At 47.1% G+C, this 19,165-nt stretch overlaps 1 protein-coding gene across 8 annotated transcripts in view; it reads right to left on the bottom strand.

Moving 5' to 3' along the window:
• Positions 1-19,165, bottom strand: part of KIAA1217 (KIAA1217 ortholog) — a 392,222-nt gene that overhangs the window by 102,429 nt on the left and 270,628 nt on the right. For 7 of the 8 annotated variants that reach the window (XM_066585321.1, XM_066585329.1, XM_066585323.1 and 4 more), the window contains one exon: positions 8,992-9,085. In XM_066585321.1, coding sequence (XP_066441418.1) covers positions 8,992-9,085 — 94 coding nt within the window. Of the gene's footprint in view, positions 1-8,991; positions 9,086-9,467; positions 9,690-19,165 lie in introns of those variants that run through there. The other variant, XM_066585327.1, reaches the window with a different exon arrangement.

Genomic DNA, 19,165 nt, shown 5'->3' with positions numbered 1-19,165 from the left:
AGGTGACCGGGCTCATGGAGTAATGGAAGAGTGACGACCGCTAGAATGGGCCAATAAAAATTAGGCTTGTGCCCAAGGTTGCTGCGCTTGTGGAGTCGAGTGGTGGTGATTGAAATGATAGAACCAGTCAGAGGTTTAGTTATGTTTCGTCAGGACGGCCGTAGAGGTAATTGTCCGACCTGCTAGTGGTGGTAACAAGAGGTAGCTCAGGAGGTGGAGCGCAGGGAGCACCCGTGTCTAGGGGGCCTCTAGGTGATGATTTTCAGTGTGCTGATGTAAGAAGGGTTGGCACGGCCCCTCCGACGTTTAGTTTGTATTGTTTAGACTAACTATAAATGTTGATTTGCTTGTAATATATCTTTTAATATTGCACACTCCAGCACTGGGAAACACAACCCATGTCTGGTGCAACGCACTAAAAGATCCCCATTACCCTGATAACCAGGATGTGGTATAAATTGTAGGGCGGTGCTGCCCCCTGGCAAAGAGAATGAGTCAGATCTGGGGTAGGGAGAGTCTACAGAGTGTGTCACGCCTAGGACCCAGCAGTCCGTGAGGCCGGGCGATCAGTTGTGCTCCACTGATTTTGCCACCCATGGAGAAACCCCAATAAAGTACCACAATAAATTCACTTAAAGTTGACCATGGATGTGAACTCCGTCTCTTCTCATGGTGACAAGACTAAGCTAGGCAACCGGAAGGAGAACTGATTACCATTAGAAGGAGACAAAACCATGGCTGAGAGTCCATTTGTGAACTGGGCAGATGAAGGGGATGTTCCTCTTGGAGGACTCTGCAATCCGAGCTGTAGGTAGGCCTCCGACCCCCCAGAGACTACAACACCTGTCAGCTGATCCTCCTCTATGCTGTAGGGGAGAGGAGGTTCTGTCCTGAGTTCTGGGAGCTTGCCACTACTCTAAGCCAGGCATTTGGTATGTGTGGTAGGAACTAGAGATGAGCGAACGTGTTCGGCTCCGCCCCTTTTCGCCCGGACACCGAACTTCGCGAGGAATTCCGTGTTCGGGCGAAAAAAGTTCGGGGGTCGCCGTGGCAGCGCGGGGGGTTGCGGCGGGGAGTGGGGGGGAGAGGGAGAGAGAGAGGGCTCCCCCCTGTTCCCCGCTGCTGCCGCCCGCGCCGCCGCGCCTCTCCCCGCCCCCCGGCGCCCCCCGAATACTTACGCGCGAACACGGAAGTCCTCGGAAAAGCCGGTGTTCGGGTGCGTAAGTGTTCGTTAAGAACACGTTCGCTCATCTCTAGTAGGAACCAATTTCAAAGGTTGGCGGAGCTGTTTGAGAGCAGGTTCCAAATTAGCCTCCCACTGCACTGGGAAGGAATCTGGTGTTAAAAGTTGCACCAGAAGTGCAGGAGTGACGGATGGCTTTAGATGATCAGCGCCGTCACAGAGCTCTTCTCTGAAGCGTCCTTCTGGTTCAGTGTTCAGGCCCCGCCCCCGAGTAGAGAAGACGACGATCCCAGTATTGCAGATAATTCAGGATGTAAACTTTACTGCTTTAGTTAATCTGCACATTGATAATAAATAGAGATGAGCGAGTATACTCGCTAAAGGTACATTACTCGAGCGAGTAGTGCCTTAGCCGAGTATCTCCCCACTCATCTCTAAAGATGCGGGGGTCGGCGCGGGTGACAGGTGAGTTGCGGCGGGGAGCGGGCGGGAGAGAGAGCTCCCCGCCGCAACTCACCTGTCACCCGCGCTGACCCCCGAATCTTTAGAGACGAGCGGGGAGATACTCGGCTAAGGCACTACTCGCTCGAGTAATGTGCCTTAGCGAGTATACTCGCTCATCTCTAATAATAAAGCGCGATGCTTCAGGAGACCAAGCCACTAGGTTACTGGATTTTATCCATGAGCTTTTAAGGGGTTGTACCACAACTGCAAGTTGTTGATCTGTGGCGGCCTCACCACTGAGACCCCCGCCAATCTCAAGAATGGGGGTCCCGCATCCCCTCTCCTCACTGTGGAATTACTGCACCCCCTGCAGTGAGGAGAAGACTGAATGGAGCACTGGATGCACAAGCCCACCAGCTCTCCATGCACTTCCCTTTGGACTGCGGAGTTTCCCGAGTGAACGTCGCTCGACTATTTCCATCACTCCCACTGAAATGAATGGAGTGCTGACTGCACATGCCCGATGCTCGGCCAACGCTCCATTCACAGGGACATAACTGTGGGGGAAGAAGCAACAGCCGCAGTGATGGGAGGGTGGAGCACAGGAGCCCTGCTCGCGTGGATCTTGGAGATGAGACTCCTACCAATCAACAACTATGCTGTGGTTAGGGGATAGTGAGGTACAGCCCCCTATAAATCCCCTTTAAATCTATGAAGGGATCTGGAGGTCTGTATTAGACAAATGGAGCTTTGAGCACCACAAAGCTCTGATAACGCTGCATTAACAAGTAACAGAAACCGTATGAGACTGAGACTCTGCCCACCCACTGCATGTTAAAGGGCCCTTATATTAGTATCATTTATGGGACATTTTATCAATGACCTATCCCTTAAGATGGTCTGACACCTGGTACCCCACTGTCTGAAAGAGCTTCTGTGCATCAGAAGTAGCACAGCTCCGTACATTGTGCAGTGGCGGTTGGCGGTACTGCGAGTTCAGTCCCATTCATCTCTGGAAACTAGATCTATGAAGACTTCAGCACAGCATAATAAATGATGACTGCCATCACTTACTACCCCCTGCCTGTCCTCTGCATACAGTCGCTGCCGTCATCCAGATTTTCCCGAGTAAGCATCTCCCTGTATTCGCGGTGATGGACGCGCCGCTCTGATATACTGGAACGGTTTCAAGAAAAGTTGAAAAGAGGACGCAAGGAATTTTACTATTTCAAAGCGTCTCTGTTTGGTTCCAGAAGGTGTTTCATCTTCCACATGACAAGCAGTTCTCGCCGTTCTCGTCCTGCTGAGCGCGTCCATCGCGGAGGGGCTTCTCACCAGCCTAAAACACCCCCATCCATCAGACCCTGAGCAAGAAGAAATGTACTAACGGCGCGGACCGCGTTCCACGGCGCCGCCGACAACCGCTCTGTGTTCAACTCTGCTGCTTCTGCTATTGTTACAGAAAATAGCGTTTCCTTGCAGGCAGCTAAGTGGCTCTAATGAAGACGTTCATTGTCCGTAAGACTCAACACGCCGATACTTAAGCCATGTACAGTAATTGATATAATGGTTCACAGTACGGCCGACTTTTATATGCTATTAGTCTATAAGGGAAGGATAATATACAGATCCAGATGGGCTCAAGTCACAGCTCATTAGCTGCACGTTAGTGAGGGAGTTCATTAATTAACAACTCTGTTTCACTTAATATGAAGTTCGGAACAGTAATATCCACTCGCTCATTATGTATGGTGCAGAGTCCGTACATGCCAGTTCAGTAAATGCAACGGTTTTTGTTCCCGACTTTGCCGGTTATCAATTTTTTGGCATTAGAAGTAGATTCAGGTTTCACTTTTGGGGCCCATCACCTGTCTGAAGATCTGAGCCTAACCACCCCCCACCTCCAATCTGGCTGTAAGTTGGGGCCGGGGGTGGTTAGGAGTTACCGAAACAGCGTAGCACACCGTATGACCTCCCCATACACATTAGTCATCCAGTCCTGCTGAAGTTGGCTGGTTTGGCCAACATTACCGTGTATGGCTATTGGTGGCGCTCAGGCCAGTGAAAAGATTAGAGCTGTTCAGATTGGATAAGCATACACCACAAACAATAGAAAAATAACGGACTTCTGCAGGGCAGTTTCCTCGCTATGTACTCTTTGCCATATGAGAAATGGTAGGACGAGATACATGGCGCTCCTCGATTCAGAAGAAACCAGCGGTTGAGAATCCTGCATATGGCGGACCCCCGTGTGCAGGTGGGATAAGAGATGGAGGACGGAATCCAAAAAGGCAACAATAAAGCTGTCAGGGATACAATCACTTAACGGGAATCATCGGGACATTGACTTGAACTCAACAATAGTAGATCGGTAGTAGTCCGCTGCTCGATGCACGCATGCAGGGAGCTGATTTCTGAAGGAAGCAGACAGCTCCTTTCCCACTGTAATGGCCAGACTTGGTATTACAGGCAAATTCCCACTGAAGTGAACGGGTGTAATACCAAGCCTGACCTCTGTAGTCGGAACGGAGCTGTCAGTGCAACACTGCATCAACCTGACGAACAACTGATCAGCAGAGATCTCTCTTCTTGATGAGCCATCAATATATTTACAACAGAATAACCCCTTTATACATCCACCGCAGCAGTAACTGGGCATACGGCATATTACTAACAGTTAATACTCTATATATCCATCCAAGTAGACTCTATAAAACATATCAATTCTTGAGAGAATTTATGTTGTGCGCCACTATTGTGCCGTAACAAACTGCCAGTCTTAATAAATTCCCCCTATGAGTTTTTTTTTCAAAAGGTGGCAACGTGCTGAGGAGCAACCGTCATAATGAGTGACTCAACAGTATAGAAAACACACGAGTCAGCTGAGCTGATAATAGTTCAGACGAGTGGTGGATTAAAGGGACCAGAGGCCCCCCCGGGGCTGTTCACATAACCTGAGACCCCCGTGTCCACAGTCAATCCATCAAAAGCCCCTAATAGTCCCAATATGATTGTCCGTGAGGGTATAGAATGGTAGAGTTGGAAGGCTCCTCCGGGGTCGTCGGGTCCGACCCCTTGCTCAATACAGGATCACTAAATTATCCCAGACATTTCACAAATTTCCAAAACCCGCTATGTGTGAATGCTCCCTCAGGGAATCACACGGTGGGTTCTGCTGCGGAATGTTCTGTACTGAATCTACCTGCAGAAATCCGTGGCTACTCTGCCGTGAACACCCACGTGGATGTAGTGGATACATATAGTATCCCTGTGATCCTCAAGGCCCGTAGAATTACCCCCATACTGTTAATAAAACCTACTATGCCAAGATGAACATTCCCAATAGTAACACTACATGAGGGCCAAATAATACCGCCACCCCATGATCACATAATGCCGCCACATAGTGATTAATACCAACATACTGATTAGAGATGAGCGAGCCTACTCAGCAAGGCAGTTACTAGAGCGCGCATCGCTCTTCTCGAGTAACTGCTTAGTGATCTGAGCAGGCTCGGGTGGGCTGCGGGAGGCAGGGGGGAGCGGGAGGAAGAGTGAGAGAGATCTGCCCCACCCCGCAGCCCACCCGAGCCTGCTCGGATCACTAAGCAGTTACTCGAGAAGAGCGATGCGCACTCAAGTAACTGCCTTGCCGAGTAGGCTCGCTCATCTCTAATACTGATCAATATTACTAATAACAACACTGTATGAAGGCCAAATAATACCGCCACCCCATGATCACATAATACCGCCACATAGTGATTAATACCAACATACTGATCAATATTACCAATAACAACACAATATGAAGGCCAAATAATACCCCCAGACCACATAATACCATCATAGTCTTACTGGACTTAACTATACAAAGACCACTATTACCCCCATAGGGTGACCGTATAGCGGTATATACTAGATCTACACCGGCACCTTACAGAGCGTAGAAGTAATGACAGTACCGTTACACCCGGTGATCACGGGGACGTCGCCTCCGACTGGCGTGGTTGACTTTCCATGTACTGGGAGTGTTTGTCTCCAGGCAGGGAGGGGTGCGGGCGCATGAGTAACAGGTGTAATAACCAGAAGTGTCTTAAAGGGACAGCGACAATGTCTGCGCTCCTCTCAGAGCTGATGTGTCACTTGTCACGGTGACTGAGGAGCCGTAATAAACCGACTTGCTAGAATTACAGGTTTGACTATAAATACGGCTGACTGGTCGGAGCGTGACTCGCATGTCTACTAGATGACAGCCTTCAGTCCCCTCCCGGTGGTGATTAACATCTAATCCTGGACACTAAATGGTTCACAAAGTATCACCAGCTGCCACTTAACAGACGCAGAATGAAGTCTGCAGAGTGCATCACCGTCTCCACTGAACAGCATAGTAGCGATCCTTCTACATCGTTGTGTAGTCAATGACCTAATATCATCCTGATCGGAGACCAACTAGAGGCTCCTGGGCCCCAAGGTAATAGGGCCCCCTGCATGTCATGTCCTCTTTATAATACTGATGTCTTTGGGCCCCCTAAGGCTCCGGGGCTCAGTAGTGACTGCTGCAACCGTATGGCTACGCCCCTGATCGCCATGAATAGCGCACATTTACTAATACCGCCTGAAGGTTAGACAGTGCAAACTATGACAGAATGCGCCAAATTCATCACAGCCGGATGGCAAACTGTAAGTTTCTACCATCCAGTAGTTGGATTAGTTTACACCAAACATTCTGCAACGTTTCGGGCAGTTTGGCACAATTTTCGGCACGGTATCCCATTGAAAGAGTCACTGCTCCGCGGCAATCATCCAACTTCATCCGACCTTTTCACTTATGGTCCATTTAAAGGGACCCCGTCATCACGCTTTTACAATCCAACCATGAAAACCCTTTACCTAATGAGAGGAAATCTGCTAATGAGATTTTCTTATCGCGACGTAGTTCTGTAATCCGTGCCGCCGTGCCGTTACAATCTGGCTTTGGCGTTTCCCCGCGCCGTATTCTAATGAGCTGAAAAGAGTCAGACTTTCCAGAAACTATTTAGATTTTTCCCTCAGCGCGGCGCTGTTCCTGATTGGCGTGCACACTGATCTCTGTCCTCGCTGTAATCCCGCGCCTGCGCCGTATGTCTGAGAGGCAGGAGCTGCTGTGGATCGCCAAGATTTTTTTCTGTTTATTGCACATGCGCAATTACGCGGGATTCATCGATTCCTGCCATGCTACGAAGCCGAGGTGTCCTCCGCATACTGCCCATGCGCAATGGAATGCGGAAGTCTGCAGGGACCGGTGGGTGCACCTGCGCAGCAACCCAACACTCGGCGCAGACGCAGGATCTGCGGGAGTTGAAGCCCTTCATGGAGGAGGGGGGGGGGCAGGGCTCCCGCTCATAAAGGCGCTGGACTCAACTCTTATCGGACTGCTGCGCTGCACTCACAAGTGCCTCATATACGCATAGCGGCCGTGAAACTGCGACCAGGGCATACAGGAAGATGAAAGGGCACCGGACTATATACATCACGCTGCCGACCCCTCCGTTGCAGATATAGTGTTGTAGGTTCCCTCCACCGTGCTGGCAGATCCCCTTTAACCCTTTCCAATCCACTGTCTGACGTCTAAAGACACTCTGATTGAAGCCTGAACAGCTCCGATGTCGGAAAATGTCCGGCAGGGTATTCTTACTGTAGATTACTGGCCGCTCTGTTGTCGGGGGCCTCTCCAGCATGTCCCACACTGCAGTACTGGCTCTAGCCAGTAGATGGCGCTATTGTATAATGGCAGAAAGAGAAAGCCCCCTAGGAAACCCTGAATCCAAAATTGGATTGCAAAGGGTTAATACTAGAGATGAGCGAACGTACTCGGATAGGCACTACTCGTCCGAGTAATGTGCCTTATCCGAGTACGGCTCTACTCGTGCTGAAAGGTTCGGGTGCCGGCATGGAGCGGGGAGCTGCAGGGGAGAGCGGGGAGGAACGGAGGGGAGATCTTTCTCTCCTTCTCTCCCGCCCGCTCTGCCCCGCTCCCCGCTGCGACTCACCTGTCAGCAGCGGCAGCTCCCGAACCGTTCAGCACGAGCGGGGAGGTACTCGGATAAGGCACATTACTCGGACGAGTAGTGCCTATCCGAGTACGTTCGCTCATCTCTAGTTAATACATTATTTATTAACATATATGGTTGATACTTTTCCGTGCACATACGTGTGAGCGCGGGTTCAGCGTGGTTTTTGCGTACAAAAAACCCACAAGAAGGCCCTATTAACTTATATCTGCAGTGACTAGGCGTGCCGCCTGCGTGTTTATGCGCTCCCATTGACTTTAATTGCTTACTCTGTAATACGGGACGACATCGGACGCGCTGCGACTTTTTTTCACACACATAAATACGCAGGTTGCATAGCCCAATGCCAATCAATGGGTTTCTGCACTGAGTATCACTTGCGTAAAAAAGAATTGCGTAAAACGCATTGCAAACAGACCCGTGGGGGTCAGCCTCCGTGTATATTCACACCGGCGCGGTTTTTTCCAGTCCTGAACAATTGGTTCCATTTTTCATGTGATTTTATGGTTCCTGAATTTCCATCTGTTCGGCATCCGCTTATTATGCGCATTAAAAAAAATCCATGATGGGTCACATGATGCAATAAGGCGGCTCTCACACTGGTGTCTGTAAAGACGCCGGATATTAAACGCCACATTTTACAATGTTTGCAAGCGTTTTTAACGCATCATTATCGTTGCAATGGGGGGTGAGGCGCGTTAGAAATTGCTGAAAGGCAGTAAAAATAGAGCAGACAGCGAACAAAAGTCGTGGCGTTAGAAGCGCTCGCCTGAGGAGCCCCATTGAAATTGACAGAGGCGTTTTACAGCGTTTATTGCGGCTTTTGAATACTGTAAAAAGCGGCTTGTGTGCGAGCGGCCTAAAGGTTCTGCGTGTTTTTGTTTTTTTATGGTAACTATGGTTACATGTAATAAAAACATGTGAGTAAAAAAATGCATGATGGGCCAAATTATGTATTTAAAGTTCTGCGCATTTTTTTTAGACTTACCATGGTCACATACGATAAAAACAGATTGCAATCGCATTAAACGAGTTCAATCCGTTTTTTAGAGTTGTACCCATAGACTTGAATGGGTGTTCTTCATCTGAAAATCGCAACAAAATAGGACCTGCGGCGCTTTCACTTTTTGCTCGAACTGTTTACCCTAATAGGCTTTATTTCCGTCTGACTGCGGTCCAATATTTTTGGCCCAAGAGCCCCACGTAAAACGCGTTGGTGTGAATATACCCTTGAGTCCACACAACACAAACATCCGTGTAGTAGATGACACTGAAGAATAGCGCGGGGTGCATGCGGACGGCGGCGGCACTTACCCTTACGTCTCCATTGAGCGCCCTGGGAGTGTGGTTGAACGCCTGAGCCGGGTCCTTGTTGTAAACCTTCAGGAAGGATCTGTCTTGGATATTCCTGGAAACACAAACATGAATATCTGTTGCAGATGAGAAGGCTTCAGACGGGTCCCTCAATGCATTTCATCCCATGACTTCCCAGAGGCCACATTAACATAGAAGATCCCCCCGAACTATGCAGCCCCTCCGAGAACTTCTGTGAGGTCCGCACCCTGCGCCATCAGGTGGCGGCGCCTCCGCAGGCTGCAATCTGAATAAGAGCAGGAAGGGAAATCTAAGTAAAAGCCTTTAACCATAAAGTCGAGCCAGGCTGGGTTAATATTTAAATGTCTCCCGGCCCATTGAAAGCAAACAGAAGAGCCACATTAGAGGTTGTCGGAGCGCCGCGCAGCACAAGCCGGCCTTTGTTCTGGGCTGCAGGTCTGCACAAACCAACTTACAGCGAGGCGGCTCTGCAAGGTCTATCTCTTCCTTGCATTACGGCTTCCAGACATCCTGCAGTAACCGACTGCAAACTTCACTTCCGCGGCCGCCAAACAATCAGGCGAGAAATGTAATCGGCTCCAAAAGTGAAAAAGGAACAAAGAAATGAAATTTACAAAAAAAAAGCAAAAGCGGTCTATTGCTTTTCTTCAAGCGCCTTCAGGAAAAGACATTCCTTCTGAGATCCGAGCAGTGAATTAGGACGCTGCCTAAATGAGGGTGAATTCCATTGCTCCAGGTGCAGAGCGAGCGTTGTGGGCCGTGCCTAGCCAGACAGATTATGTTCCAGGGAAGGAAGAAGGAAGAAGAATGTTTTGGGTTGGTCTTATTTTTGGTGCTGCTTAAAAAGAGAGTTTCCAGATTTAGAATGGCAAGAAACATTGTATCAGCCCCTCGTAACCGGCTACATTGTATCCAATGATACTGGAAAAGATTTACATTAGTTTGTATCTATGATGAGATGCAAGAGGAGCTTCCAGAGCGACAGGAACTCTGATGTTCATTCTACGGGCAGCAAGCCTTAATTTCAGCAGGAGTCATTATATACTGAATGGCCACTTTATTAGAGACCCCGGCAGCATCTGCCTGGGGGCCCAGAGCCCACCAGTAAACTTTATTCGGGGGGGTCTATCTTACAGGTAGATGCAAATATTACCAGATCCTCATACACAACTTCCAGGCGCTGCATTCTCCATAAAGTCAAATATCAGCGTGGTTTTCATGCGACTCACGTGGGACAGAAATGTTCCGCAGCAGAATTTGCCGCAGCTTAAATCCACGTGTCTAAATGCAGATTTTGATGCCGAATTGCCAGCAGAATTAAGCAATTTGCAATTCTGGATTAATATCATCAGTTTAGACATGCAGATTTTGGTGCAGAATTTTGACAAGATGGCAAATTCCGCGCAAAAGAGACCCTAAGAAAGTTCATGTGAAGAAAACTACAACTCCTAGCAGGTATGCAGGGCCTCTCAGTAGCCGGCTGTCTGGCTCTTGCCTTAGACTATTCACTCTGTCGGCCCTGGAAGCCCGGCATACATGTTCAGGCGGCAGCAAGGAGCTGCAAGATGATTGGTGGTGGTGCCCCACGGCAAGGCCGAGAGGACGAGCCCCAGGGAAGGAGGCTTGTCAATGCACCACTCATGCAGAGATTAGGGTCCGGCTTTTATATCAGGGTCCACCAGGGGATTCACCTGTTTCCTTGTGGCCCAGTCCAAGCCTTGTCCTCTCACGTGTAAAGAGAGGGGGGGGGGGGGGGAACCCACCTTATTGCAGGTTTGTAACTTATTAGTGTTCCTTTATCACTGTGTTACGGATCTCGGTCTATTTAACCCCTTCTCACTACGGGACGTAACTTTACATGCTGCTCGTTGTTGTTTGGCCGGTTCAGTAAAGGTTTTCAGCATCTCAACACGTAGTCGTCTAGTGAGTTGACAAAGGAGTTGCACCAATGCCGTCTACGATGTGCCCCAGGCAGACTACAGTACCGCCCAATAGCGGCCTCCTCCCCGATGGGCTCAGGATACAGACACTTCCTCCTTATATACCTAGCAAGTCACACCCACATGTTAGCTCTCATGATGCCCAACTTGGAAGTCGAAGCTTTGTGTCCTGAACCCTCAGGGGACCAACCCGCCAGACCCGCTTACAGTTTTTAACATGATTGGCGCTGCCCTGTATGGTAATTCTACCCGTGACCCCGAAGTGCGACATAAAATCACGTGACAAGTTTTCCGTGGATCAGTTTCAGTGTGAATCCACATTAGAAGGGAAAATCCAGCGATCGGAGCGACTTCCAACGAGGCCGGTCATTGGTGTTAGACTAGCCGGGGCTTCACAATTTGATGCATCTACAAAAAGTTTCCCGTCCGCAGGGGCCGATATTCCTGTAGAACGATTTCATCAACTATGCACTGACAAATTGCTGCGGCTCTGAAGGGTAAAGGAGGTCCAATAAGCTACTAGATGAGAGGGGGGGCCCTAATAAAGTGGCCGTTCAGTATATATTTTATAATGTCTCTTCTACTTCAGGATTTGCAGTGATCCATGGAGTCCTCTGTGGCTCCGGCAGTGAGTTGTGTGCTGCTATACGATGCTCTGGGTACGTAACTGGGACATATAGTCCACTAGTGGCCAGTAAGACCCCATGCACTTGTATAAGGACCCTATCGTGCCCATTGGCATGAGGCCACATGGATCATAGACATGGTAAAACTGTGCCACCCAGAGTCCATAACGAAGTGCATCCAATTATATGAGACCTTGTCATACATCTGTGATAGACATGATGATTATTTATAAAATGTCTATCGATTAATATAACCCAAATGTATTTTGCTGTTGTAATGACTCTAAGCTCTGAGGAGTTTAAAGGACACACACACAATCTAATCATAGTATTTGCTAGACAATGGATGTCTGATGTAAATGTTAGTTAAGTACATAGAAGTTACACAAGAGACCTCTAAGAGTTAAGGGCTATAGTGTTATGTGTATATCCTGTGTTCAATACTGTGTGTTTACCTAGGCCCCCTTCCACTCCTCAAACACAAGGTAGTTAAACAAATGATTTGTCAACTACACAGAATTCCTTAAGGCTGTCTGCATGCTAAAGAAGACAAAGTCCATACTATGGCGGACGTGAGAGAGGGTGGGCAGAGAGGTGGGGGATTCTATATGATCCAGCGAATGAGAATCTTATATGTTACTGATGTAATCTGTTGCACGCCCATTGAAGGGCGGTTGTCATGTGTTATAATAAAAGGCTTGAGCCTCTACACATTGTAGAGACTCTCCCGGTTTTAGACCAGCATTTGTGTCTGATTCTGGTCGACGATGTGTGCACACGGCAAAATACCCCAAAGCCTGCTGGAGAAATCATAATCCAGATCACATCTAGGCCTACTCCACTCACTTGGGAGTCACCCCATAGAGCCACGTATTATAGAAATATTACACCTCCAAAATCCCTCATACACAAATCACCGCAACCCTATGCAACAAATAATGGACAATATATTATGTAAAGTCACATGACTCAAACAACGCATATCATTAAAAATATCAAAAAATAAATGTAGGAGCAAGAGGCCAATACTGGGTGCATCTATATAATATTGAACATTGTGAAACAATGTGCAAAAGTGAAGTATAAAATATACGATCGGTCCAAAGGAAATGGGTTATGATGAGCAAACCTCAAAAGTTCGGTTTGGCTGGTTTGTCAATTTTGGGCAAAAAGTTTGGTGCGGTCTAAATTCGTTTGAAATGCAACCAAACTTCACTAATACCTCTAAAACTGGTGAATAAGAAGAGAAGAGGAGGAGGAGAAGAAAGAAGAGAAGGAAGAACAGGAGGAGCTAGAGGAAGAGGGAGGAGGAGGATGGAGGAAGAAGAGGAAGATAAAGTAGAGATGGAAGAAGAAGAAGAGGAGGAAAAGGAAGAAGAGGGAAACCAAGTGGAAGTGAATGGAATAGAACCAAGAAATTACCTGGACTAGGAAGCAATATTAGATATCATACAAGCAGCCGACACCTCAGACGCATTCTGGCCCACAACGTCTTCCGGAGATACTGATCTTAGAGCGCAGCCATTATCGATATGGTGTTCATTGGGAGTCTCCCTACACAGCAACGTATTATGGAGGTATTTTCCCCAGGAAGCCATAGTTAGATAAGAAAGAGCCCTTCCATGCTGCATCTCTGTTACTCCCCTCCCCCATCACAAATGGACCTAGACAAGCTGGGAGCTTGGGTATAAAAATGGTAAATGAAGTTCAATGTGGATAAATGTAAGGTTCTGCACATGGGCAGGAGAAACGGATGTCACCAATATACACTAAATGGTGTACAGCTAGGGAAAAGTGATATGGAGAAAGACCTGGGAGTACTAGTGGATTGTAGATTAAACTGGAGCAATCAATGCCAGTCAGCTGCAGCAAAGGCTAATAAAGTCTTGTGGTGCATTAAAAGAGGTATAGGGGTGAGGGACGAGAACATTATCCTCCCACTATATAAGGCACTTGTCAGGCCTCACATGGAATACTGCGTACAGTTCTGGTCACCGGGGCTCAGGAAGGATGTTACAGTGCTGGAGGGGGTTCAAAGAAGGGCGACTAAACTAATACATGGAATGACGGGACTGGAATACCCACAGAGGCACCAAAACTGGGATTATTCACCCTGGAAAAAAGGCAGCTAAGGGGTGACCAAATAACTCTGTATAACTACATGAGGGGACAACACATGGATCTCTCCCAGGATCTGTTTACACCCAGGACCATAACGGTAATAAGAGGACATCCGCTACGATTAGAGGAAAGTAGGTTTCATCACCAACATAGAAGGGGATTCTTTACTGTAAGAGCAGTGAGACTGTGGAACTCTCTGCCTGAGGAAGTGGTGATGGCAAAATCCATAGAGGAGTTTAAGAGGGACTAGACGTCTTTAGAGAATGCTCTGATATTAGAGGATATAAACATTAAATAACCAGGTCTTCCATTATTCTGACAACTGAGCGCATTTTGCTGACAATCGGCAAATACCGCAATCTGCTGTACAAAGGTGCAAACTGCGGCACGGCAACAGCTGAGGGGAGACTAAATCAACTTTAGTACTGATGAAAGTATGAAAACTTTTATGCATCAATGTCGATCCCCGGCGCGTTTCGCGGTGCAGCTTGTACTTCAGATCTGGATTTCCCTTATGGGAATTTAAACAAGATTTGAAATAAAACAGATTATTTGGCTCAGTCAGACCCGCAGCACAAAGACAAATTCTTTTCAGCACCAACCAGTGGAAACTTGTAGAGGAGATTAGACGGCGCTCATTAAATATTACATGGTGCTAAGGTCAGACGAGAGCGCTTCTAGTTAAAGACTGAAAGCTTTGTGATCAATCCGGCACGATGTTCTGAATCTCAGTATACGGTATGTGGGGGGCTACAGAATTCCCTTTTCTTATCATCCCACATCGTTTTGGAATAATTATATTGTTTAAGCCTGCTGAGATCTGTGAGACTTGTCCCCATACTGACAGGTGCGCGGGCCTGCAGAGCGGAGAAGAACAGACACAAAATTGGGTTTATATGGAGCAACTGTGCAGCATTCTTCACACAATTACTTCCTTCCTTCCCTTCTTTCTTCCATCTTTTATTCATTGCATTCCATTTTCCTCCTCCATTATTTCCTTCCATTTGGTTTTCCTCCCATCCCCCAGTCCTATTTGTTTTCCATCTTGTCTCCCTTTCTTCCTTACTGCTTTACTTTCATCCTTATTTCCTTTCTTCATTTCCTTCCCTCTTTATTGTATTCTTTCTTTCTTCCCTCTCCTATCTTCCTGATTCCCTTCCCTTTTTACTTCCTTCTTTCCTTTCTTCATTTCCTTCCCTCGTTATTGTATTCCTTCTTTCTTCCCTCTCCTTCCTTCCTAATTCCCTTCCCTTCTTACTTCCTTCTTTCCTTTCTCCCTTACATTCCTTATATCCGTCCTTCCTAATTTCCTTCTTCCCTTTCTTATATCTTTCCTCTCTAACATTTTCCTTTCATCCTCCTTCATCTCATTTCATTCCTTCCTTATTTTCTTCTATTTTTCCTTCTACCCTCTTTTTTCTTTTCTTTCCTTCCTTTTCCTTATTTCCTCTCCTCTTTATTTCCTTCTGCTTTTCCTTCATTCTTCTTTATTTCATTGTTTTCCTTCCTTATTTCCTGCTGTTTTTACCTCCGTTTTTCTTGTTTGCTTTTTTTCCTTACTTTCTTCCTATAACTACACAAAAGAAATTTAGGACCGCACTCCAAGAATGTGGGTGTATTTGAATTGTGGAGATACAAAACATTAGGACTCACCTGGTGCGGACCACCGATCGTAAGACAGGCCGCCGTCCGAGTTTGCCTGTAATGTTATTTAATGTTACTTGTCCACTCCGTGCCTTAATCCCTGTGGTTGTCCATACGGACAGGGAGAGCATCAAGGGAAAGCCCAGGGCACACGTATTCTTTATAAGCGAACATGGATAACTGAGCCGGCTCTCTGGGGTCTGAGAACTCCTCATCCAAGTAATTGCATCCTCTACTTCTCTGTAAAACACCCACTCATACATCCGGAGCGCTGGGTTCTTCTGTAATTTGTTTTTTTCTGTTATTCCCTTGTTTTTCCTTCTATTTTTCTACTTTATTTCCTTCCTCTCTTCCTTTTCTTCTTTTAATTCCCTCTTCCTTCCCTCCTCTATTTTTTTCTTTTCTCACTTTTTTTTCTTCCTCTCTTTATTTCCTTCTTCTCTATTCCTTCCTCACCCTTCCTCTCTTCTTTTCCCTTCTTCTTTTTCCCTCACCCCTATTCCTTTTCTTCCTCACTCTTACTTCCTTCCTCTCTTCCTTTCCTTCTTTCCTTTCCTTCTCCTTTTTCCTTCCTCAGAGAAAGAGCCTGATCACTGTTGGTTGTTCAGTCTGTTTCTCTCTTCCTTTTTCCTTCTTCTAATTCCCTCACCCTTCCTTCCTTCCTCACCCTTCCTTCCTCTTTCCTTCTTCTATTTCCTTCCTTCTTTCCTTTCCTTCTCCTATTTCCTTCCTCGGAGAAAGAGCCTGATCACTGTTGGTTGTTCAGTCTGTTTCTCTCTTCCCTTTTCCTTCTTCTAATTCCCTCTTCCTTCCTTCCTCTCATTCCTCATCCTTCCTTCCTTCCTTCCTCACTCTTCCTTCCTTCTTTCCTTTCCTTCTCCTATTTCCTTCCTCGGAGAAAGAGCCTGATCACTGTTGGTTGTTCAGTCAAACAGACTTCTAATTCCCTCTTCCTTCCTTCCTTCCTTCCTTCCTTCCTTCCTTCCTCTCCTTCCTCACCCTTCCTTCCTCTTTCTCTTTCCTTCTTCTATTTCCTTCCTCACTCTTCCTTCCTTCCTCTCTTCCTTCCTTCCTCTCTTCCTTTCCTTCTTCACTCTTCCTTCCTCCCTCTCTTCCTTTCCTTCTCACATTTCCTTGCTCAGAGAAAGAGGCTGATCACTGTTGGTTATTCAGTCTGTACAAACTGAAGAAGCAGATAAATGAGTCATTTTGACCATCAGGCTCAGACACCTTTATGGATATAATGCTCTGGACATTCTAGACCTCCCCCCACCACCTGAGGTTTGGGGGCGGTTTACTGGTTGTATCTGAACCCTACAAGTGTCTGACCATTACAGGATCCTTCTGGTGCCGGATACCCTTTACAGTGGAATGCATTATGAATTAGTGAGACATTCCTGTTACACTTCTATATCCAGTTCAGCATTGTTCTTCTTGCCCGAAGCAAAGGCCTTAAATCTCCTCCATTCTTCTACTGATGGCCTGAGAAACAACAGCTATCTTACTGAGCCATCAGTCTGTCTGCTGGGTGGAGGATGTCACAAGATGCTTCTGGTCATGTAATCTTCGTCAGACAACATTGTGGCATGGCCGGCGTAAACACCCCCCCCCCCCCAAGTGTTTACATTCAGGGGATTAATTGTCTCTAAAGTTGAATTTTCATGGATTAGTAAAAGATTCTTATTATTAGCTTATTTCACTATTACCTCCAATTCAGCATCATTCTCATTCCCCTTAACCCCTTAAGGACCATGCTTTTTTTATTCTGTATTTTTCTAAACTTATTTTTGGATCCATTTTTAATATCTGTGTCCTCTATGACATCATATAAGACCTTTGGGGGTCATTCACATTGTTTTTTTTTTTATTTCACACTTTTTCACTGTAGCTGGGAAATCCACAGGAGACGCATCCATTGGAGCCCCAGTGACAGGGGAAAACATCCCTCTGTAGTGACAGTACTCACTAACAGAGCTAATCTGGCTCTGCTAGGACCCTACAGCTCTGCCATGGCAGGGAGCACACAATGGTCACATGATCACCAGGTTGAATAGCTCTATTCACTACATAGCGCTCATTGAGCATTATGTAGTCTGCAAGAGAGAAGACAGAAGTGATTAAAAACTGTTAAAAACATTGCAGAACAGAGGCTTTAATCCTGCTCTGTACTTTTTACTATTGGCCGGGATTAAATTCCAAGACCAAGTGCCGTACATTTACAGCGTGTGGTCCTTAATGGGTTAACAAAGCTCTTAAAGGGGTTGTCCAGTCGTAAACTATTGATGGCCTATCCTTAGGACATTGGCATTGTTTGGGTGACAGAATTCTGGCACAACGCCATCAAGGGATGATCCCCGTCATTAACTCCCATAAGATATTCTTAAAAAAGCTCCAATATTCTGTTATTCCGACACCCCTAATGCACTGACAATATACATAAGACCCTCTCTTTTTAGGTCTATGCAGTGAACAGAGAGGGGGCTACTTCTGGACTACCTTGGGTTTCAAGGTCATCACAAAGTAATGGTCAGGGAGTCTACTGAGAATGGTGTGATCGACAGAAACAATTTGTCACCGAAAGGGGTCGGAGGAGGATGTCAGGAATCATTCTGATGTACAGGCTGCACAGTCAGCTGAATAGAACGCTGGTGCTCTGACTAAGGCCGGCTCACACGAGCGGGTTGGATTCTGCATGCTGGATACGAGCAGCGGATTTCGAGCACGACTTGCATGAAAGTACTGAGCAATTTTTTGGTCTCGCACTACTAGTATGAACTCGTGTAAATGAATCACTTGAATATAATGGGTTAATACAACGCGCGAGGTGTGCGTCCGGCGATCGCACCGGACCCGCGCATTATTCTCGCCCCTACAGCCTTGTGGTGAGGATTCTGTACGTCTTTTACTGCGGGGAAGTATTAGATAAAATATACTTAAAGGCGAACAATAAAGTGCAGCCGAAGCCCTCGGAGTTATTAGTGCTAATTTCCATTATTTGCACATGCTGCATGATTCTAATCATGTGCCCGGGCGGAATGCTGTAATTTCACATGATGATGATAACGAGGCGCTCGCAACGAGTCCTGAGGGGGAGATTATAGAATATTAATATCACTGCTGCAGTGCTCAGATTGCCTCCAACCTCCATGATGACTGACTTCGTATCAAAAGCTGCGAACGTTTGGAATATTAATAATCGCCATTCATTCTGATGGGCTGTTGACAATGTGCGCTGCGGAGCACGGAGAGGGGGACGCAGACCCCATAAATCTGGCGCTACAGTAGTTACACTCTCATTTTCTGGCACAAGGCGGGAAAGTGAGATGAATCAACTTTCACAAGATGTTACATTTTACATAAAATTTGACTCCATTTAACATCTGAAATATCGCCGTCCTCACGGAGCGCCGGAGGATCACGCGGATTATACTGAGCGTCTTAATAGAATCATGTGTAAACCACCAGCGGGGACCGTGCAGATGATGTCACCCTAATCTGTGGCCCATAGGACTCACCAATACTGCGTGCCCAGACCCATAGGCATGGCTGGCATTCGCTGTGAGGGGCACTGGCCAACAGTTTGTAGCGGGGGCAAAGGTGGATATAGGTTGGGGGGAAAGCCCCCCTTAGATTCCCCTGACCAGATGATCTTCTTCTACTGTGTAGCAGTGTCTTATGAAGCTACATGAATTATCCTCTTCCTGGCTCTGTCTTCTTCCCTCTGAGGTTTGGAGGAACTGCTGTCAGCCCATCTGCACCCCTGCAACACGATCACTTAGTTCTGTTGCTGCGTTGTTGTTATGATCTTGGTTCTGGGGCTGT

The sequence above is a fragment of the Eleutherodactylus coqui genome, chromosome 12 (assembly GCF_035609145.1).
Source record: "Eleutherodactylus coqui strain aEleCoq1 chromosome 12, aEleCoq1.hap1, whole genome shotgun sequence".
NCBI lineage: Eukaryota > Metazoa > Chordata > Amphibia > Anura > Eleutherodactylidae > Eleutherodactylus > Eleutherodactylus coqui.
Note: the sequence above shows the minus strand (reverse complement) of the source record. Positions and strands in the feature narration are given on the sequence as shown.